This window comes from Odontesthes bonariensis, chromosome 12 (genome assembly GCF_027942865.1).
Source record: "Odontesthes bonariensis isolate fOdoBon6 chromosome 12, fOdoBon6.hap1, whole genome shotgun sequence".
Taxonomy (NCBI): domain Eukaryota; kingdom Metazoa; phylum Chordata; class Actinopteri; order Atheriniformes; family Atherinopsidae; genus Odontesthes; species Odontesthes bonariensis.
This window is the reverse complement of record NC_134517.1, coordinates 30711050-30734919: the sequence shown is the minus strand read 5'-3', so window position 1 is coordinate 30734919 and position 23870 is coordinate 30711050. Positions and strand designations below refer to the sequence as shown.

At 40.3% G+C, this 23870-nt stretch overlaps 2 protein-coding genes and 2 pseudogenes across 2 annotated transcripts; all 4 read right to left on the bottom strand.

The window, feature by feature from the left end:
• Positions 1 to 3217: 3217 nt before the first annotated feature.
• On the bottom strand, positions 3218 to 4144 carry LOC142396226 (olfactory receptor 6N2-like). Its single transcript, XM_075478778.1, has one exon. It carries the CDS (start codon positions 4142 to 4144, stop codon positions 3218 to 3220), a length of 927 nt encoding a protein of 308 aa, XP_075334893.1.
• An 8312-nt stretch (positions 4145 to 12456) lies between these two features.
• On the bottom strand, positions 12457 to 13407 carry LOC142396018 (olfactory receptor 5F1-like). Its single transcript, XM_075478563.1, has one exon. It carries the CDS (start codon positions 13405 to 13407, stop codon positions 12457 to 12459), a length of 951 nt encoding a protein of 316 aa, XP_075334678.1.
• Positions 13408 to 17732: 4325 nt separating this feature from the next.
• Positions 17733 to 18864, bottom strand: LOC142396017 (olfactory receptor 2T7-like; annotated as a pseudogene).
• Positions 18865 to 21314: 2450 nt separating this feature from the next.
• On the bottom strand, positions 21315 to 22250 carry LOC142396016 (olfactory receptor 11A1-like; annotated as a pseudogene).
• Positions 22251 to 23870: the final 1620 nt, after the last annotated feature.

Sequence of the window (23870 nt, the reverse complement as noted above, 5' to 3'; positions counted from 1 at the left end):
ACAGCGTTACTAACGGCGTTATTTTTCCAGTAATGGAGACATGTAATTAATTACTTTTCCCATCGTTACAACGCCATTATCGTTACTGAGAATATAAAGTGGCGCGTTACTACAATTTGGTTGTAGGCTTTCGGCTACACATCAGCTACATGCTGCCTGGAGAGAGCAGGGGTGGGGATGATGACACCGTTGCAAATGCGATGATGATTGGCTGGGTGGGCGGATGACCTGCTCACGCTGTCTCACTGCACGCGCTGACTACTAAACACACACAAGACAGCGACAATGGCGACGAGCCGGTTTAAGTTCAAAGGTAGCGTTCTCTAACTGGAAGTACCGGCACTACTTCTCACTCATGGAGATAAAAGTCAAGAATGTGTATGTAACATGCACGCTATGCCCAGGGAAAAAAACTTTATCCACGTCTGCCTCAAGTTACTCAAATTTAATGAAGCACCTCACATCAACCCATGCGAATATGAAGCACTTGTTGCTTCTGCAGATGCTAACCCAACCCCAAGCCCAAATGCAGCCAGCGTGAGCCCCAGCAAAGGAGACGGAGCCACTCGAAAACAAACAACACTCGATTTTTCGGATCAGAATTTATTTATTAATTTATTTCTATGCATCATATGGCAGGCTGAAATCTATTGAGTTCAAATAAATACAGAATGTTCTAAATTACTGTATGTAGTGTTTTTATATCTTCTATATAGGGAGTATATATCTAGGGAGTATAGGGAAATATTCACTGAGTCTGGTCCAATTTTTTTAATGTTACTTCTCCTTCCCCCCCTGGCTGAGCTGGGTCGTAACATTTATTTATATAATCATTGTAAATATATATATTTTTTTAAAATAACAAATTTTAAGCTCCTTGACTAATTTTGAATTTTCCCCACTGGGGGATGAATAAAGTATTTTTCTATTCTATTCTATTCTACTTCTTAAACAGCAACCAAAGAAACCACAGAAAAATCTCCATCGATCACGTGTGAAAATGCTTTTGGTGAAATGTTCACAAAAAGACGATTCAACATTTTATGATAAATTATATGATTGGCCGACGTAGCTTCACATCTGGCTGGGCAGTAAATATGTTTATCTCTGAAAATGTGTCTTCCACAGCCAGCCAAACACTGTGCCTGTGAAACAGTGTTGACCTTTTGTGTGTAAAACTCAATTTCGGAGTGTGTGTGATGGAAAAGAACCGACTGTAACAGTCCCTGTTACACACCAGCAAGGGTCTGAAGGGATTAGTCAAATTAGGCACAGAAGATGAAGCTTATTGTGCTGAGAAACACAAAATTCCTATATTTTATGCCATTTAGTATGTCTTTCAAAGTAAGTATTTTAGTTGGACATCGAATTCATGTGTCCAACACGTTTTCTGTGGATGGAACATGTCAGCCAGAAAATTTTGATGCAACTGGCTTTTACATTATTGTATTAATGCAAGCCGTAAGATTTCTAAATGATAATCAAGTCATTTTTTTATGCCCAGTAGATTGTATTCCCAAAAAAAAAAGAAAAGAAAAAAAAATTTGCCTAAAATTATACTTGAAGATATAATTACTTTTAAACATTGGTGGTTTGGACAGTAATCAGACTTGTTTGTGCAGTTTAGTCCCTCAACTCGCAAAATGTCTGAATTTTGACTTTATCACGTCTTCAATGTGACACAACATCTTTTGTGGCTATTTCAGAAAATGCTCTGACACCTTGTTCCTTTATTTAGTTATTTTTGTGTCTAATAACATGAAAATACAGCTAAAATTCCATCTGTGGACATAATTATTTACATTTTTAAGGCCAGGCTGAACGCCTGCTTCTGCATTTATTGCTTTTTTACTCTTAACTTATATTTGTCTTTGTAAGCTTGTGATTTTAAAGAGGTGTTTAATTTAATAAGTTTCTCTGTTCCTCACAAACAAACATAACAGATTTGTCATTTTGTTGTGGTGATAGAACTTCTTAAGATATAAGATGACATAAAGTGACATTTCATTAATATCTTTCATTATATATTTCATTTTATATATTTCATTTTATATATATATATTAATTTGATTTCTTTCCGACTGTCTTTGTCAATTACTGACATTTGTAATTTTCTTTTAAAGTCTTTTTCAGTACGTGTTGCAATATTAAGATTAAAATGAGCTGCAGTTATTATTCATCATAATAGAAAAGAGATGTGTGTAACTTCGCTTCATTCTAAGAACAATGAATGAGCCCAACTACCAGACAGATTTTAATTCACAAATGTTTGCCATTCATGGTTAAAGAAAACAAAAGAAAGCATATTTCACATTGGTTTTAACATCACACAATAAATACAGTCTGTAAAATGTTAAATATGTAAAATAGATGGTGTGTGTTAACTTGAAAATGCTTAAAAATGTCGTCATAGGCCTAAATGATCAAATTAACATGTCTCAGCCAACCAGCCTATTCTTTTCTCCTTATTGTTATGGCTTCCCTGTGGACTTTACAGAGACTTGTTTCACTCAACATTTGGACATTAATTCATGACAAGCGCCCTTATATATTATATCAATATTGCCTTTTATTTATACAATATTCACCACATCACAAAGAAAAGATTTATGCAATTAGTATCAACAATGTAAAACAGGAATATTTTACACTTGTTTCATACTTACTTTTTATTTTGAGTGTGTGCTTCAGACTTAAAACCTTAAAACCAGACCCTGTTCAACAAAATCACAGTAAAAACACAGTAAATAAGGAACCCACAACTGGATTAACCTTCATGTTTTCTCTAAATGAGGAGCTAAAATAAAACAAAAGAAAGACATCATCAGAGCAGCTTGGGCTTGTGCTCATGTGTTCAATCTGTTAATGGAGCATTTTGTAATGTTGACATTTACAACCTTTAAATCAGTCATATTTTAGGTGTTTTAAAAGATCAATGTCAATGATATACGTATATCACTTACACTGGTATTTGCCATTATTATGAGTCACATTACTTATGATAAGCCTCTTACAGTCATTTAAAGGCTCTAAAATTTCTGTGGACCATATTCGCAGATGCACATGTCAGTTAAATATGACAAAAATTAATCTATGTGTGAAACAAACAATGCTTTCTTTACAAGACAAATCAGATTGTGGTTTAAACTTGAGGAACAGGTTCTTTAGGTCCTCCTTATTAGATAACTCTCTGTAAAATTGTTCCAGTGATAATACATTAGATCTGTTTGGCTGGAAAGAACAGCCTCTTGAGGTGTTTAGAAATTTCTTTCATTTTCAGTCCATACATTATAGGATTAAAGAGAGGATGATACATTATTAATTGTAAAGTCATTATCAATCGCAGAGTCTTTGGAAAATCTGAGTCAAGTTGAACTGTTATGACATCAAATGCACACAAAAAGGAAAAGTTGATTAAAACAACTAGGTGGGGTAAGCATGTCTGAGCAGCTTTTTTCCTCACCTCTCTACTGCTTCGATAGGTTATTATAAGTATCCTGGAGTAAGTGAAAAGTATGAAAAGCACAGGAAGAAGCGCAACATTTATCAAAATCACCATATCGTGTATGATTTGTGCTCTTGAGACAACACACTGTAACTTGTAAATAGTATTATTGCAAAACACTCCTTTTAAAATAAAGCTACAGAGTTTTTTATTTGCACTCAATCCAGCTGGCACTGCAACCTGAGAGGCAGGCAGAATCCAAGCTAAGATCAAGAGAATACTGACAGTAGTTTTTGACATAATAACTGAATATTTTAGAGGTTTACATATAGACACATACCTGTCGTAGGCCATGGCTGCCAACAGCAAAAATTCTGAACCGCCTATAGAGTAGAACATGTGAAACTGGAGAAGACAGGCTGAATATGATATAATCTGTTTTTCAGATAAAAAGTCAATCAAAAGCTTTGGGTAAATAACAGTGCTCCATAGAACAGAATTCAATAACAAAGATGCAATAAAAATATACATAGGCTCATGGAGGTTTTGGTGAATCAAAATAAGATACACAATAACAGAATTACTACATAGTATTAGAATGTATATTGTGAGAATGATCAGAAAATAAAGAAGTCTGTATTTGTCTGCCTCCACATGCCCACCGAGAACAACATAGGTTGAATTTACTTCATCACCCATTTAGATTCCCGACAAAGCTGAAAGGAAGGAAGAGTATCTCAACAACAAACTTAAATATAAACTGTAGGTTATGTTGTGAGTCAGTTCTCTTCACTCTCTATGGATCTCATTAAATAATAACATGTATACAACTTCTCCAGACTCTGAGGACCTCCACTTGACGAATGTTTCAGCAAAGGCAGGGCAAATAAAAAATAAAAACAAAATCACAAAGCCTTTCAGTAGCTATAATTAATGATGTTGGAGTTTTGGTAGAAAGCTCGGCAATAATGTTACAAGAAAACCATTTGGCCTGAGTTATGACCCAGCTCAGGTAGCGGTAGAGAAAGTAAAACATTAAAGTTAAACATTTTTTATTTGAAGTTTGCAATAAAAGTGAATAGAAATATTAGCACCACAGGGAATGAGTAAACAAAAACAAAATCGAAAACAGAGGGTGCTACTCAAATCAATAAATAAGTACAACAAAAAGTCCCGAAAGTGGTTTTTAAAGCTGATCTTGTCTATCTTATTTAGAAATTGATCCCAGTTGACTACTCTGAGTAAAACATAAAAACACAATAAGTAGCACTAAAAACGACCCCAGCAACAAGTTACACTAAAGACTGAGTCAAAAGGGCATACTAGTATAGTAATATTCTAGTAATAGCAAGTAGTATCTTAAGCTACGAGTAGCTACTATGAACACATACAAGAGCCACAGAGACAGGCCGCTCACAGCTGCCCCAGATGACTGTTTAAATGTGAATTTAAGCAGTTGCAGTGAGAACTGCGTAAGCACGGTTCATCTCGATTGGGTCCCTGGACTGGAGCACGGGTCCAACGGATGTTATTCCTGAGATCTGTTTGAGCTATTCTCCCAGTTTGGGGGTCAATGGCCCAGAAGCTGGGATTACCACTGGCACCTTTGTTGCCTTCACTTACCACATCCTTCAACTTTCTTCTTTAGCCCTAAGTATTTTTCAAGCTTCAAGTGTTTCTTCTTCTTGATGTTCTTTTCACTTGGAACTGCTGCATTTATCACTACTGCCTTCTTCTGTAGTTTGTTGTCCACCACAATGTCTGGTTGGTTAGCCATCACTAATTTATCAGTCTGGATCAGGAAGTCCAACAGGATGTTAGCTTTGTCATTCCACCTACTTTGGAGGTATCTCGCACTTTGACTTTTGGACTTCCAAACCCAACTCGTTCCTGTATTCCCGGCTCTTGGTTATTCCATATGGCTTTCCATTTTTTACTACCTATATTTTACACCCCACTACTATATGCTGTGATGTCTCTAAGGCCTCTTTGTACAGCCTGCACCTAAGATCCTGTCTAGTATGGTAGACCCTGTCCTCTGTTGTTTTTATGCACAGGGACTGTTCTTGACTTGCCAAGATTTGTGTCTCCATGCCGTTTTTCAGACCAGCCTTTTCTAGGCACTGATAGGATTCTCGTTATCTGCAACTTTTTCTATCTGTCATTATAACATAATGTTCAGAGGCTTATATGTCCATGATGGTTTATCCTCTGCCTCCTCCTTTCACTGGGTTTCAGCTGCCTGAGGCAGTCACTCAGTTCATTATTGAGGGCCATCTTCCTGATGTATTTATGGATCTCTGTTGTTTCATCCTGGATAGTGGCTCTGACGTTCACTAGCCCCTGGACTCGTGGCAGAGGCTGGAGATAACTAATGAACTGCTGGGATTTCTTTCAGAAAAGCGGATTCTCCAAGCCTGGACTAAGAATCTGTCATGTATCTTGCAGGTGGCGAGGAGTGTACAGCGTGCCTTGGTTTTGGACATTTTCGGCATGGAACCAGAAAAGGTAACCATGCTGTGCACATCCTCCCTCACCTCTCCAACACCACAGTCCACAGATTCTTACTCCAGAAACCCAGCCGCCACAGAGTCCAGAGACCCAGCCGCCACAGAGTCCAGAGACCCAGAGGCCGTAGCGCCCGAGCTGGCCCCAGCCACAGAGGCCGTAGCGCCCGAGCCAGCCACAGAGCCTGACTTAGCCTCAGAGCCCGAGTCAGCCACAGAGGCCATAAAGCCCGAGATGGCCCCCACAGAATCCATTGGGCCCCGGCCTGGGGACCCACAGTTTCGAGCCCCTCCCTCCCACTTTTGGGATGTCTGGTATCCATCCCTTAAGGGGGGGGCTCGCCCTTCGCCGGATGTCTGGCCGCAAGCCGGACGGTCTCCGACTTCTTCCGCCACGTCGCAGGAAGTCTGGCCACCCGCAAGACCGCCTCCTGCCGCCACATCGCAGGTAGTCTGGCCGCCCGCCGGACGGTCTCCGGCTTCTCCTCCTGCCATGTCGTCGGATGTCCGGCCACCAGCCGGACGGTCTCCGACTCCTCCCACCATGTTGTCGGATGTCTGGCTGCCCGCCGGACGGTCTCCGGCTTCTCCTCCTGCCACGTCGTCGGATGTCCGGCCGCCCGCCGGACGGTCTCCGGCTTCTCCTCCTGCAACGTCGTCGGATGTCCGACCGCCCGCCGGACGGACACCGCCTCCTGCCGCCACGTTGCAGGAAGTCAGGCCGCCCGCAAGACCGCCTCCTGCCGCTACGACGCAGGAAGTCAGGCCGCCCGCAAGACCGCCTCCTGCCGCCAAGTCGCAGGAAGTCTGGCCACCCGCCACACTGCCGCCTCGTCACAGGAAGTCTGACCACCCGCCAGACCACCTCCTGCCACTTGAAGCCGGAACTCTTGCCACATGCCAGATCGGCCCTTGCAGTCACGTCGCCGGAAGTCTGGCCGCCCGCCAGACCGCCTCTGGCTTCGAGCCCCTCCCTCCCGCCCACTTTTTGGGTTGTCTGGGATCCATCCCTTGAGGGGGGGGGGGCTCTGTCACGCCCACCGGACTTTCCCCATGTTTTTAGTTTCATGTTTTATCATGTGTTAGTTTTTAAGTCTATGTTTAGTTAAGCTTTTCCATGTTTTAGTTTTGCCATTGTTTTTCCCTCACTCAGATCTTTAGTTCATTCCCCTCACCTGTCTGTTATTGTCACCAGCTGCACCCTGTCACTAATCACTCCCAGTCCTCTATTTAGTTTCCAGGTTTCCCCTTTCAGTTTGTCAGATCCTACTCCGTCATCCATGGTCCTTGTCACAGTAAGCCAAGCTAAGTAATTTAATGTCATGTCAAGTCAAGTTCAGTGTTTTTTCATAGTCATAGTATTGTTTTGTTTTCTCACGGTTTAGTTCATTTTCCGGCTCAGCCGTGTTTTGTGTTAAAGCGGCAGTCGGCAACTTTTTTTTAGTCATATTAGCTTGAACTGTCATGGGATTCTGGAAGTAGAATATTAAATAGCCTGTTTAGGAAAAATAACGAAATCTGTAGCTCCCTCTGAAGCCTGTAATCATGCTTACAAAATCCGAGCGCTCCCGGCTGTTTTTAACCAATCAAGTTAGGGTGGAGGAATCCTACCTGTCAATCACAGCTTGTGCACACGCTGCTGAGCGTGAGTCTGCCCCAGCTTGTGTGCGCTCACACTGGTGTGAACTCACGTGCACAACCTCGTCCACAACCTCGTCCACAGAGGGGGAGGGGTTTGGGGGGCGATTCGGAGCTTGTTAGAGGTTGGGGGAGGGACCTGAAAGTTGTGTCAGTTCGAATTTTCCGACTTTAGACTCGTAATTTTGAAAACTTGCCGACTGCAGCTTTAAGCGTTTTTGTGAAAATAAATCAAGTTTGCTTTTTGAAAGTCCGCATCCGTGTCCTACCTCACCACCCCACCCCAACCTGACAATATTAGTTGCTTCTATCTCCTCGTTTGGCCAGGTTATTTTACTGGCAGAGTACCTGATAAATTGTGGGGCATAGGTTTTCATGGCTCTGACTTTGTTCTTCACCATTCAACTGACTCCAAAGGACCAGCCTTTCTCTTTGCAGCTACTTTGTTGTGACTGACTTCCTTGTGCCCTCTTTAAGATTGTCATTTGCCTGTGGGACACAAAGGTATAACTAGCTGTCCTGAATATATACTATGTTGTCTTCTGGTCGTTCAACCCTTTTTGTTGTGATCATCTTGCCTCCAATTCCGATGTACCTTATTTTTACCTTGTACCTTATGTTACCTCGGTAACGTGTATCAATGAGTTGATGTCTTGATCAGCCCTGACATACAGCTTGATGTCATCCATGTAGAGAAGGTCTGTTGCAATCATATCAGCATAGAGTTTAATTGACTGATTAAACAGTCAGATTTCATTGCATGCTTAAATCAGAGGAGTAATACAAGAGATTTTCTCGCTGAACATTTCCAGAGAGCAGCTGAGCATAGCCAGTCATAGGAATTAAGTACAGGCGGACGAAAAAAAGAACTATAGATCATGAGCCATTCAACCAGTACAACATAATTGACCATTTTTATCCACAATGGGGAAGAGAGCGTATTCCATGCTAAACTCCACTGGATAATGGCACCAATTTTCTGTAGCCACTGAAACCACCTCCTGGTTTGTAGAGCCATATAAGAGTAAGTTGGTTCTTGGTTGCGTTCATCTTTGACTGCTGTTGTAGTCTTTTCATTGACAGGATTTACAATGCCAAAAGCGCACCAGTGCTAGTATTCTTACATGCAAGATTGCTCCACCCTGTTCTGGAAGAAGGGCTTCTGGTCATCTTCTTTATGTGTTGTTTTCTTCCTCTTGAAGGAACCAGTGGCTACAGTGACACTTCCCTTGACAACAACCCATGCATTGAAAGTGATTCTTATCATGCCATGACCTAAAATGAAATTAGAAAATCTGATGCCCGTTCACATAGATATTGCATAGATCTTTGCCAACTTTGCCAGTATCTAATTCCAGACCACCTCTTGAGCATAAGTGTCATACTCATTTTTGTAGTGAGACTTAAGGTGGTTATCCCAACCAGGAACAATTTTGCACTGGCCCCTTGAGTGTTTGATGGAATTCTGGTGGCACTGTCACTCTTCATGCTCCATGGGCTCCATGGTTTTGGCTTGATGCAGGGATTAGGCCGAAGCTAGACATCAGGCCAGATATTTTTTTGGAGTACAGAGTTGCAAGATGTTGGTTATTTATTATTTTGGCTTTTGTGTGTTTTGTACGTGTTTTTGGTGTTGCTCCAGTCACTGGAAGCATTTATTCAGTATGGCAGGGCTGAATTATCGAACATTGGTGGAAACTGCCAAATTGATGCACCCCCTGAGTTGGATTTCATACCACTAGAGGTTCAACGGACCACCGTGGCTGTCGCCACCTCCTGCCTTCGCCCTAGGAGACGGAGGAGACACCGTGAACAAAAGCGGGGTAAGAGGAGCGGCGTGCGCGCTAGGCTACATGCTAACCCACACCGACCGGCTCTTCCCAGTCATCATGGAGACCTGGCTGGATTCCAACACACCTGATGGTGTGGTCGAGTTAGCGGGACGCTCTTTGTTTTGAGCAGACAGGACTGCAGCCTCTAGTAAAAGCAGAGGCGGAGGGCTCGCGCTTTACATCCACAACTCCTGGTGTACAGCCACACACATCATTGGAACGCACTGCACACCTGACCTGGAATACCTGGCTGTGAAATGCAGGTCATTCAAGACGGTGAGAGAGTTTTGCTCCATCCTGATCATAGCTGTTTACATTCCACCGCGGGCTAATGCTAAGCTAGCACTAGAGGAGCTCCACTGTCTGGTCAGCAGGCAGATGAACTCCAACCCAGAGACAGTTGTGATTGTGGCGGGAGACTTCAATCACGTGGAACTCAAAGCAGTGCTTCCAAAATTCAAGAAGTTCATTCACTTTTCTACCAGAGACAATAACATATTAGATCACGTTTACTGCAACATCCCAGGAGCATACAAGGCTGCAGCAGCTCCTCACCTGGGCATGTCGGATCACATCTCTGTGGAGCTGACTCCAGCATATAAACCTCTGATCTGCAAGACAAAACCATCCACCAAAACAGTTCAGGTTTGGACTGAGGCTTCTTCAGCACTACAGGACTGTTTTGAAATGACTGACTGGGAAGTTTTTAAAGACAGCTCAGACCTGGACTATCTGCAGTTCTGCACTGATGCTGTTCTACCCACAAAGACCATCAAGGTGTTTCCAAATCAGAAACCATGGTGTGACAGCACGGTGCGGTCTCTGCTCAAAGCTCGGGATGCAGCCTACAGGTCAGGTGACAGGATGGCCTACAGCAGGGCCCGGACAGAACTGAGGAGGGGCATCCAACAGGCCAAACGCAGGTACAGACAGCGCGTTGAGGAGTACTTTGCCGACAACAACCCACGGGAAATGTGGAGAGGCATTAGAACCATAACGGACTACAGGAACAGCAACCAGAAGATCAGCCACGACCCCACCCTGCCTGACACCCTAAACAGTTTCTTTGCACGCTTCGACACACCTGGCAGCAGAGAGACTGTTCATCTGCCACCGCTTGAGGAGCAATCCCAGTTTCTTGTCCTGCAGCAACAGGTGTACTCCACCCTGAGGGATCAACACAAGAAAAGCTGCAGGAACAGATAAGGTGTAAGGTCGGGTTCTTAAGCTGTGTGCTCATCAGCTGGCTGGAGTTTTTATGGACATTTTCAACCTGTCCCTGCAGCTCGCTTCAGTTCCTGCTTGCCTCAAATCCTCCATCATTGTGCCTGTGCCAAAAAAATCTGCTATTACCAGCCTCAACGATTACCACCCTGTCGCTCTGACACCGGTGATCATGAAGTGCTTTGAGAGAATTGTCCTAAGTCACATCAAGGACATCATTCCTGCCACTCTGGACATACATCAGTTTGCCTACAGGGAGAATATGTGCAATACAGTCATACAACAACCGGATTGCACTGTAACTTTTTACTTTAACTTTTACTATTTTTATTCTCTTGTATATTATTTAGATATCTTTTTATATTTTTTGTATATCCAAAGCCAAGAGCTCCTGCACTAAATTTCATTATGCCTGCATAGTGACAATAAAGATTCTTGATTCTTGATTCATTCACAAAATCAGTGCTATCAAGTCAATAGAGGGGACTGACATCAGTTCATCTGCCTTTGGAAAATTTTGCATGTAAATGTCTGCTGGTATGGTACTTGGGTGCCAAGGCTGGCTCTTGTGTGGCTCGTTGGAAAAGGCGCCAACAACCCCTTAACTATTGAGCAACTAAAAGGGAAGTTCATTCAAAACTACATAATTTAGTATTTTCAATTTTGGAAACAGGCTTGTGTGTTTTATCTTTGTATATCATTTAGCAAATGATACCATTCATTATTTTGTAGTAAAAGGAAAGCCCAGCTGAGGCTGATGAAAGTGTCATTATAGGTTTACTTGGTCATAAATCAAAGTTTTCTTTCAATTAAAATGTTTACCTGTTCATGCCACTGATTGAAAGTTATAGGATGACCCATTATTCAAGTTCTTACAATTTAAGCAAAGAGAAATTTGCCTTGGAGAAAACCCAAACCGACACTGGGAGAATATTCAAAGTCCACACAGAAGAACTTTAGCAGAGATTCGACCCAGGAATCATCTTGCTGTGAGGCAGCAGTACTAATCCCGACAGCATCAAGCTCGACTGAGGGCAGCTGTAGTACAGTTAAAATATCATTTTAGACTTTATAGTGTTTTAAAGCTAGGCCTACATTGGCAGTTTAAGATTAATCTTTACCAAACAAGTCTCATATTACAGACTGCTTCTCTTTAAAAAAAAAAAAAAAAAAGACCCCATGGACAGATTGTCAATACAGGGAATAATGACCTGTAATTATGTTTTGAGAATATGGAATCTCTCGTGGTCACGAGAGCAACCACATGTGAAGTGAAAAATGGTTCTTGCTTAATTCTTACTTCTTAACCACAAGTAATGGTATTCCTTATACTAGATCAGGAGGTGAATGAAGTGTTTTGTGACAGCATATGATCTCAAAGTGAAAAAAAAGGTTGTTTCTTGGCCTTAAACTCAAAACCCTTTGCTGAAAATGTTTTATTTCAGGGCATGAATAAACAAATTTGAGGACTTGTTGAAACACCTTTTGGAATTTTTGTTATTTTATTGTAATTTTAACTTTAAGGTGTGGAGAGCAAACAACAATTTAGTTAACCTGAACACGTTAAGGCAAAAAAATGATGACATTACATCACTTCACAGCGGTACCTTCTGTGTCTGTTGTAATTTATAAACAAATTCAAAATTAAATAAATCTGCAGATTCACTTCAACCGACTGATCTTTCATGACATCAGTAATGTCAGCATTCCTTAGTATGTATCAGTCATATAAAAAAAAATCATATATTAAACACCAGTGTAGGATCAAAGGAGTCACTTTTTTATCACTGTTACAAATTAAACAAGAAAATTATGGGTTAACAGTGTTGAAACATTTGTTCATTCTTCCTCTACAGAACAGCATCTTAAGGTGTTTTGAAATTTCTTTCATTTTCAGTCCATATAAAATTGGATTAAATAAGGGATGGTACAAAATAACTTGTAAAGTCATTATCAACTGTACAATCTTTGGAAAATCTGCTTCCAGTCCCACTACAATTACATCATATGTACATAAAATGGAAAAGTTTATGAGAATTATCAAGTGAGGTAAACAGGTCTGTGCAGCTTTTCTCTTGACTTCTTTACTGCTTCCATAGCATATCATAAGTATCCTGGTGTAAGTAAAAAGTATGAAAAACACAGGGACGAGTGCAACGTTGAGTAATATGATCATATCACGTATTACACGCACTGTTGAGATCACACACTGAAGTTTGTAAACTGTATTGTTGCAAAAGATTCCTTTTAAAATAAAGCTACAGAGTTTATCGTTGGCAATAAATCCTGTTGGAATAGCAAGTTGACAAGCAGGCACAATCCAAGCTAAAATCAACATAATAAACACAGTAGTTTTTGTCATGATAGTTGAATATTTCAAAGGTTTGCATATAGACACATACCTGTCATAGGCCATGGCTGCCAACAGTAAGAATTCTGATCCACCCAAAGAGTAAAATATGTGAAATTGAAACAGACAGGCTGGATATGATATGATCTGTTTTTCAGACAGGAGGTCAATTAGAAGCTTTGGGTAGATCGCAGTGCTGAAAAGAACCGAGTTCAGTAACAAAGCAGCAATGAAAATGTACATAGGTTCATGAAGATTTTGGTGAATCCAAATGAGGTACACAATTGTACAATTGGTGCAGATTATTAGAATAAACAGTACAAGCATAACAAAAAAGTAAACATATCTATATTTATCCACTTCCACATATCCATCAAAAGTTAAATATGTAACATTTAAAGCATCACCCATAAAGATTGTCAAATAACGTTGTGAATACAAAAGGCAGATTACTTAAATGGTAAATGTGAGATATAACTGAGAACTTCAGCAAATAAACAAGTAAAGCAAACTGATGAGGCACTCGCATTTACCTGACATAAGTTGTATGTCTCGGGGAGTCCAAAATGAAATGTTTGGCTCTGCTGAACTCTTTTTATTAGCTTCCGTCACCCTCCAGGGACCTCGGTATCTTGTGGATTAAGATAATAAACTACACAGATCAGTTTGATGTTTGTTTTTGTTTGTTACCAGATTGCACCAACCTCCATAGAAAAAAACTCTCCACCAGCAACTTTATCTAACTTAACTTATCTAACTTTGTAGGCCTGAACTTGTTGGTAGGGAACTGAACAGAAACTTCAAAGATGGATAAGATTAATTTCAACCACTCTCACACTGACGTCAAATACTTCACACAGTGACAAACACACTGATTTTTACCTGTTGCCAGATAAGTTTGCACCAGGCAACATTATTGTCCAATCCTGTGTTACATTTTGATATTATTGATTTTTTTTCTTCTTTTTTCTCCACTGTCTGCATATACATCAATGGTTGGTGCCAAAATCTGGCAAGAAAGAATTTTCCTTATATATGCAATTTAATCTTTTTTTTCTTTGATAATGATCTAATTTTTCTTGTGCAAGTGAGGGTGAGTGTGTCCTTCACCAGTCCTCTTTGACCACCTAATCTAACAAGCTTTATTGATTCCTAAACCTTGAGTTAGTCAGAGAGGACTAGAATCGCCGACAGTGGAACACAAAGGGACAGGACAGAGGACAATAGACAATAGACAGACAATAGCAGTTGTGTGTGTAAGGTGTACTGTGGTGCGTATAGATGAATGTGTGGAAGTTTGTGTTGTGGTAACACTGACTCATCTATTTTTGACAAATACTTTTAGGCCAATTTGCTAAGAACTTCCTTAGTCATGTCAGCAGTTAGTCTATGCTTTCTATGTTTGGATAAAACAACAATAAATATGTCAAGATAAAAATCAAGGGACCCAGTGCACTTGTATATATCCAATGAGAGTACAGAAGAATAGGAATAATATTATGTTACCACTGTCACTGTATGCTATAGCGTCACTAAAAGACAGAAATACTTTATGTTGCCTATTATTGAAAAATTAAAGGTGGGGTAGGGGTTCTTTTTCTGGAGCATTTTTTTACATATTGCTTGAAATACTTTTCACACCCCCATTGCAACCAATTAATTAAAAGTTTTGACACAAATATGAAAAGTTTTAGTGGCCTCTAGAACGTACAATCTAGGAAAAACACTATCCAATCATACTGAACGGACCGTTAACAATGATTGGATTGTGATGCCGTCTATCAAACTGCAATCTGCTCCTCCCTCCCCCTCCTTCCCCGTGTGCACGTACCCTGCTCCGTGAACGAATTACGCGTCCAGAAGCCTGGCAGGAAGCTAAACTAGAGCCAGCTTGGCTAGCACCTAGCATTATTACACGTATAGTTATCATATACTAAATACTAAATACGGCAACGATCGATGCTTGCTGTTAGAACAGCGCTCGTGCACCTTCGTGCTCGTGCACGTTCATGTACTGTAGAGGCGTGGCTTCGGGGGGAAAGTGAAGAAAAGGGTTGGGACTTTTGACCTGTGTATTTTCAAAATGAAGCTTCGCTGGACTCAAAATCCAGGATCTCCTACCCTACCTTTAAGTAAGCTTTCATGTGTTGTGCTGGCAAACCTTAAAGGGACACTATGTAATATATTAAGTCATTTATTAGCTCAAATCAACATATTCATTCATAAATTAGTCCTCATTGGTGTAAAATTATCTCTGTCAAAAATCTCAATTATCCTCCTGAGTGAAGAATAACTTGTCTGTATCTACATAGAGCGGGCAAGCTCTATGGAGGCTGCCATGTTCTTCCGGTCTATGAAAAACGACGAAGTGCCGAGAGGGACATAAAGCACTTCGAATCGCGTTTTCCCCATTTTGACGTCACGTTTGCACGCAGGTAAAAACAGAGCCAGTCTATGCCATTAGACATTCTCTGGTATAAACCAGCCTGAACGGCCTGCACTTTTGTTCGCAATGGAAGACCATAGTTATGCCACGCCACAGGAGAAGGGATCCTCGTCGCCAAAAAAGCGAAAAAGAGAATTGAAATGGGAATGTGAGCTTCTTGAATCTTGACACATACCGCCTGCCGTAGTTCAACGCACATTTGAAAACTCGAGGCGCTAGAGAGCAAATTCATTCGACTTTGCAAAATAAAATTGCACCACTAGATGGGGGAAGAAATTACATAGTGTCCCTTTAAGCATGTATTGTTTGATTTCTAAACCTACCTACTGGTTTTACACTTAACTCATTGGCTGCCAGCCATTTTCAGTTCAGAGATACCCATACTGCCAAGTGTTTTACAGTATTTTGACTGATTTTCCAAGACCCACAGAAAAGTGTGTCTTATGACTATGTACACACCGAAATTACCAAACGAAAGAGTAGACTCTCTTCTTTCATCAGGAAAAAAAAGTTTGTTTCTACCATTTTCAGTCCTTTAGTAATAGACAGTAGAACATAGGTTGGTTTCACCAAAAACAGCTGTTTGACCCAAAAAACGGAGAAAACACGCTTCTTTTTTTTTTATGCAAAGTGGCACTGCTGCCACCTTGCGGGTAATTTTGCCAGTATATTCTCTGTTTAGTGTTAACAAGCCTAAGATTTAGTGACAAACTCCGCTAGATTGTCCCCCAGCCCGCTCCGTTAAAAAACGCAATTGACGTCTATAGACGTCTTTGGCAGTCAGTGTTTTTTTTTTAAATTGACGTCTATAGACGTCAATGGCACCGAAAGAGTTAAATTGAACCCTTTGGGTTTTTTTCTCTAACCATACCATAGCCACATATTTTTATTACCTAAACCTAACAATTTATCAGACACGACAAGATAGAAATGTTAGTTTTCTCTCGTATATGTTCGGTGAGGCTAGATTTTGGGTTCCTCTGAAGGACTCCAATGCTTATTTGAGCTGTGACAGTCAGCTTGATCATGACACGAGAAAAAAATATATTATGGTTTTAAAAAGAAATCAGACTTTTAAAATCTTTGTAAAAATGTTGGTCTGTTCAAAATCAACTGACAAAGTTGAACTATCACATCCAGATGATGCGGTTGGGGACTGAGTCGTTCTGCATTTATACGGAAACGAGCCTAGCTGCTCCACACATGCTTCAAATTTCCATCTTTTTTGGATCTTTTAGTAAAACTAGTAAACAGTAAATGGATATCAACACAACCAAATTTTTAACGAAGCTACTCATCCACATATTTTTCTATTTATTTTGTCAGATTGCTTAACGTGTCAGAGACTAACTGAATTCAGCCCATTTAGACCATGTGTCAACTCACAGTCACTCACAGCATTTCCAGACTGTCGCTCAGCTCTAAAATGAGCATTCAGTTAACTTGAAGAAGCTGTTTGCAGTGAATTCCTCTAAACTTACATGTATCATGTCTTCGAAATTCAGGGGAGAGGAGCGGAACTGTGATCACCACCTGGTGGTGAGGTGGATGAGATGAGATGAGATGAGACTTTATTGTCATTACACATATAGCATAACGAAAAGTAGGTTTCGGCATCTCACCAGAAGTGCAAATAGCAGCAATAAATAAATAGTGGATTTTTACAGATGAATAATTACAGATAGTGCAATGAAATACAAATAAATATATGGATTAAAGTGCAGTGGTAATATATACATCTATTTTGAGAGATTGGGGAGCAGAGTTCAAAAGGCAGACAGCTCTGGGGAAGAAGCTGTTCTTCATTCTGCTGGTTCTGCTCCGGAGGCTTCGAAGGCGCCTACCGGAGGGCAGGGGGACAAACATTCTGTGCGCAGGGTGGGAGGACAAAGGCTTGATGCCCCTGAGTGCCTTGTGTGAGTGTGCTGGCAACATCTGGAAAATGCCTTGGTCCACAGGATTATTAGCTTTGCTCTTTGGAGGAACTTCTCCTACAGCTTCAGGGAGGATGCAGACATGGAGTGGGTTGGTTTATTTGTAGTCTCTCTCTGCTACACTTCCAACTTCTCATTGAAAATGAATTAGATATTAATCAACTCGATTAAATTCAAAATCATAATCGTTTATATTCACCAGCAAATGGCAGGACAGTTTGATGGACTGGGCTTATGATGGAACAAGTAGCTGGATTGGGAAAGAATAAAAAACTACAATACATGAATTTAATAATGAAAAAATAAAATGCACATCCAGAAAAACAGTGAAAGTAAATGTGAAATTTTCACTACCTTTAGACAGTCTCATATCTAGAGACACAAACAGACACACACACAAACACACGCACACACACACACAGTTATGTATATATATATGTGTGCTTACATCATCACACTAAGTGGACTACCATTAACCAGTTAATCATAATAAACAAAAAGCCAGGGCAAATATCATTGATCATAAAAAATTTAACAAAACACTGAAAGAAAAATGCAGAAAACTAATTACTTCAAGAAACGAGTCAATCATTAAGTTGTCAATGCTAAAATTATTCTTTACTGTGAATAAAATGGAGAAATACAGTATACTCTTACCACAGATATTACTGGATCAAGGGAGTGATTTAATTTTAAATGAAAGTTTTTAAGTTAAAAGCCTAAAAGTCTTGAAACATTAGTTGATTTTGTAACTGCAGAGAAGTTTCTTGAGCTGCTTGTAAATTTCTTTCATTTTCAGCCCATATATGATGGGATTAAAGAGGGGATTGTTCATTACAATCTGTAAACTCATTATACAATTTAAAGTCTTTGAAAATTCAGATTTCATTGACACTACAATGACATCAGATGCACCCAAGCATGAAAAGCTCATTAAAACCAACAAATGAGGCAAACAAGTCTGTGCAGCTTTTCTGCTGAATTCTTTACAACTTTGATAAGATATCACCATTATACTGGTGTATGAAAACCATATTAAAAACACAGGGAGAAGTGCAACATTAATCAGTATTATCATAGTTAGTATATCTAGTGCTACTGATTGCACACAGAGAGGATTGTAAAGTGGACTGTTACAAAAAAATCCCCTTTAGACTATAGCTGCACAGTTCTTTATTAAATTTCAGTGCAACCAATTTAAATACACTCATGTGAAAAGCAGGTATAATCCAAGCTATAGCCAAGACAACACTGACAGTCCTTTTTGTCATGCAGAGGTTTACATATAGACACATATTGGTCAAAGGCCATGGCTGTCAACAGTAAAAGTTCTGAAGGACCTAAGGAGTAAAACATGAAATGTTGAAAGAAACAAGGTGAATGAGATATGATCTGCCTCTCAGATAACAAGTCGATCAAAAGCTTTGGAAAGACAACAGTGCTGAACAGAACAGAGTTCAGTAACAAAGCTGCAATAAAAATGTACATAGGCTCATGGAGGTGTTTCTGAAACAAAATGAGGAATATAATAGTGGAATTAAAGCAGAGTATGAGGATATATACAGTAAACATGACTCTCAACCCATACCTAGATGCTCGTCTTTCAGTATGGGAGGCCGTATGGTGTTGAAGGCACTGGAGAAATCAAATAACGCCTCGTCTATGATGTATGAAAGTGTTGTTCAGCAAATGGCAAGCTTGTGGCTGGGTATTCTGGCGGACAGCCAGACATCCAGCGACGACGGAGCAGGAGTCGGAGACGGCCTGGGGGGCGACCGGACATCCATTGATGTGGAAGCAGGAGCCGGAGACGGTCTGGCGGGCAACCGGACATCCAGTGACGTGGAAGCAGGAGCCGGAGACGGTCTGGTGGGCGACCGGACATCCAGTGACGTGGAAGCAGGAGCCGGAGACGGTCTGGTGGGCGACCGGACATCAAGTGACGTGGAAGCAGGAGCCGGAGACGGTCTGGCGGGCAACCGGACATCCAGTGACGTGGAAGCAGGAGCCGGAGAATGTCTGGCGGGCGACCAGACATCCGGCGACAAAAGAAGCAGGTGACATGGAACCGAGCCCCCCTGTACCTCCTCTTAGTCAGGGACTGGCGCAGATTGGGGTTGTGGGTCTCGGGGCTGTGGGTCTTGCGCAGATACTTATTCTCGTTCCATGCCAAAAATGTCCAGCGCCGCTGCACGCTGAACCCTCCCCGTCTCCTTCCTGATGTGTGTTAGGTCTACATTCTACATATGAGGTGGCTTCTGCACAAAAAAGTCAAATATGTCATTAGACACCTCCAATTTTCTCCACAAGCTTCTCTCCAGCTCCAAAGAAAAGAGGTCACCGACCAGCTCCCAAAAGGCTTCAATATCCGCCGCGTCCATGGTAGGCTAGATCCTTCTGTCACGTTGGATGAGATGCGTGGCGTGGAAATAGGACACGGATGCAGATATCAAAAATAAAACTTGATTTATTTTCCAGAAACAAAAAGCGCGGCTGAGCTGGAATGCAAAAACAAAAACATGACTATGACTAAACTAAAGGACAAACCTGGCTTGACAAAACTTGACTTGGTATAACGGTGACGATCATCGGTGACGGGGTAGGATCTGGTGCATGGGAAACCTGGAAGCTAATTACTGAGGGAGTGATTGGTGAGTGAGTGCAGCTGAGGGGAAAAACACAGGTGACATGAGTGAAGCTGATGGCTGGGGAACATGGTAAAACTAAAGAATAGACCTTGACTTGGAAACTAACAAAACTAAGACATGAGAGAAATTCAAAACATGGCAAGGCTAAAAACTAAACAGGAACTAAAAACAAGACAAAAACTCAGAGACCTGACACCGAGCACATTTAGGATATATTCGAGTAGTTCAAAAAAGAAATATTTAACCAAAAATGTTCCATAGCATACATTGTGTCCCTTTTCGAATAATGAAATAAATTTTATTCAGACAAATATTATATTAATATAAGGATTCATTGAGGGATGCTGTCCCTCAATGCATTTAGTTGTAAAATCACCTAACTGGTCAAAAAAGACTCAATATGAACGAGTGGTGGATCGGGGTGTGACACTTGATTTTTAATGATTCGCAAAAATTACAACTGAATGCTGACTGTGACTTCAGGTCAATCACTATTTTAAAAAAGGATCTGATTTAACAATATTTAAAGAAAAATGTTTGCTTGTGGATCTCCCACAATATGTCAGTCTCTATTTGGGAATACCTCCAAGATCCAGTGTATAGAAATAGTGTATTTTAATATATATTGAGATATATCAATATGGAGCCATACATGGTCTGTGCATACATTTTCACATACACAAAGATATACGATCTAATTCCCTGTATATGTAAAAGTTCAATTTGATATATTGGAATATATTTTTTGTGTGCGATAAGTAATATCGGGAAGAATTTGTGTGACAGTCGGTGCTAATTCTGAACTGGTCTCTGAATAAAAGTGGATAATAATTGGACTTTGACTGTATCCTTTAAGCTCATTGAGATGACACTTGTGATTTGGGACTATTTAGATAAAACTAAACCGAACTGAATTGAATTAATGATCAACGACATCTTTGTTGCTACAATCCATGTTCAGCTCTGCAAAGTTACATCAAATCACCGTCTAAGGAATTCCCCAAAACAGTCACATACAAAGACCTCTAAATATCTTAAAAAAAACATCACATCATTGCAGGCACAATGCACTTTTGGTCTCAAACACTTTAGAGGCAGAAAAGTAATTCAGATATCAAATCATACCATTCTAAACTGAACGTGGAACTGTAAAGAATTGAATTACAGAACTGTTGCCAACTTGGATAATTACTTTAATCAACTGTAGAAGTGTATTTGAGCATTAGATACATTAAAGGATCGGAGGAATCACTGACCCAATAACAACAAAGTAGAGATGGTGTTGAAACTTCAGTTTTTTCCGACTCTGCAGAGCAGCTTCTTAAGGTGTTTAGAGATTTTCTTCATTTTTAGCCCATATATGATTGGATTAAAGAGCGGCTGATACATTACGGTCTGTAAATTCATGATTAAATTCATTGTCTTTGAAACTTCAGATAGCTCTGCAGTTGTAATGACATCAGATGTAGCCAAACATGAAAAGCTCAATAAAAGTAACAAATGAGGAAAACAAGTCTGTGCAGCTTTTGTCCTCACTTCCGCACAACTTCGATAAGATATTATTAGTATGCTGGTGTATGAAAAACATATTAAAAACACAGGGACAACTGCCATATTGATTAGTATTATCATAGTCACTATAAATGGTGCTATTGTAGTGATTGAACACAGAAGATTATAAAATTAACCATTACAAAAGATCCCCTGAAGAGTAAAGTTGCACAGCTGTTGATCTGAACTCAGGAAAACCAGTTTGAACACAATCATGTGAAAAGCAGATATAGTCCAGGGTAAAGCCAAAAGAACACTGACCGTCCTTTTTGACATAATAACTGGATATTGCAGAGGTTTACATATAGACACATATCGGTCATAGGCCATGACTGTCAACAGAAAAAATTCTGAAGCACCTAAGGTGTAAAACATGAAATGTTGAAAGGAACAAGCTTGAATTGATATGATCTGCCTCTCAGATAACAAGTCGATCAAAAGCTTTGGAAAGACAACAGTGCTGAACAGAACTGAGTTCAGTAACAAAGCTGCAATAAAAATGTACATAGGCTCATGGAGGCTTTTCTGAAACACAATGAGGAATATAACAGTGGAATTAAAGCAGAGTATGAGGATATATACAGTAAACATGCCCACAAAATAAAGATATCTGTATTTCTGCAATTCTATAAATCCATCAAGAGTTATATATGTAGCATTCAGTTCAACATCCATAAACCTTATCATTGTTGAAATGTAAATTGATAAAACTGGAATATGACAGAATAAGCTAATATTAGGGATAATCAGCTGTCAACAGTTCAGTATTGAAACTGGGTTGCTGTAATTTATACTTATCTGATCTGGTACTGCACACAAGTCTTCATATCTTTGATTCACAGACTGAAGGGTTTTGAGTTTGCAGATTGTTTTTAGAAAACTGCTTCATCCTCAGATGACTTCATTAATCTGTCCAACAAGAGCAACTTGTAAACACCTCAAACTCCAGAGGCCTGCACCACACATTGTGCACGAACTCATCGATGTTTAACTAAAACTTTTTTAGACACGATGAAAAAGGTAAGACACAGCATGTCCTGAGCTGCTGTGCCTCTCTATAACATGTTCTGGATATGTATGTGATGGTAGAAAAGCAGATTCCTTAAGCCTTTGTGTCCTGATCAAAGATATTAAACTAGAGCAGAAGTTGATTCAGTTTGTTTGGAGACATCTTAGAGTCCCATCAGAATACCATAAAGGACACAGGTCTTAAGTCTTAATTTTTGAGGCTGCTGCTTTGAAAAGTTGACCCAAATCACAGAAGGTTTTTAGTCACAAACTAATAACAAGTCATACAGTATTCCAAAAATATATATCCAGGCAACACTGCAAGTACGAGTTGGCATTAACTGTCAAATGGTAGTTGTATCTTTAAAATTTGTTTTAACTCTGACAGTTATGAAGCAAGAGGCTGTGACAACCAAAAAGTAGGTGAATCAAATAAAAACATTTATCAAACTTTAATTTTTATTAAATACAAACAAAAGGTACTCCATTAGGCTAGCCAAGGCAATTTCATTTGTAGAGCACAGTTCGTACACAAGGCAATTCAAAGTGCTTTACAGCTACATAAAATCACAAGAAGGCAAATAAAATCATTCCAAAAAAAAAAAAACATAAAAAATAATCATTAATTCATTCATTTAAAAGTGAAGAGTGCAGATAAAATACTTTCAGGTGTCATATGCACAGCTAAATAGAACTGTTTTCAGCCTGGATTTAAACATTGTCAGAGTTGAGGCCTGTCTCACATCTTCTGGAAGACTGTTCCAGATTTTAGGGGCATAAAACTGAAACGCAGCCTCACCTTGTTTAGTCCTGACTCTGGGCACCAGCAGGAGACCCCTCCCTGAGGTTCTCAGAGCCCGAGTTGGTTCATATGGCTCTAACATGTCAGAGATGTACTTTGGCGCTTGACCATGAAGAGACTTGTACCCGAGCAGAGCTGTTTTAAAGTCTATTCTCTGAGCGACAGGAAGCCAGTGCAGAGACCTGAGCACTGGACTAATATGGTCGTATTTCCTGGTTCTAGTCAGGACTCGAGCAGCAGCGTTCTGGATGTACTGCAGCTGTCTTACAGCCCGTTTAGAGCCCAGTGAGCAGGCCGTTACAGCAGTCTAACCTGCTGGAGACAAACGCATGGATCAGTCTCTCTAAGTCTGGTTTAGACACTATTCCTTTGATTCTGGCAATGTTTTTTAGGTGGTAAAAAGCTGCTGATGTTACTGATTTAATGTGGCTGTTAAAGTTCAGGTCTGAGTCCAATATTACCCCGAGATTTCTAACCTGATAATT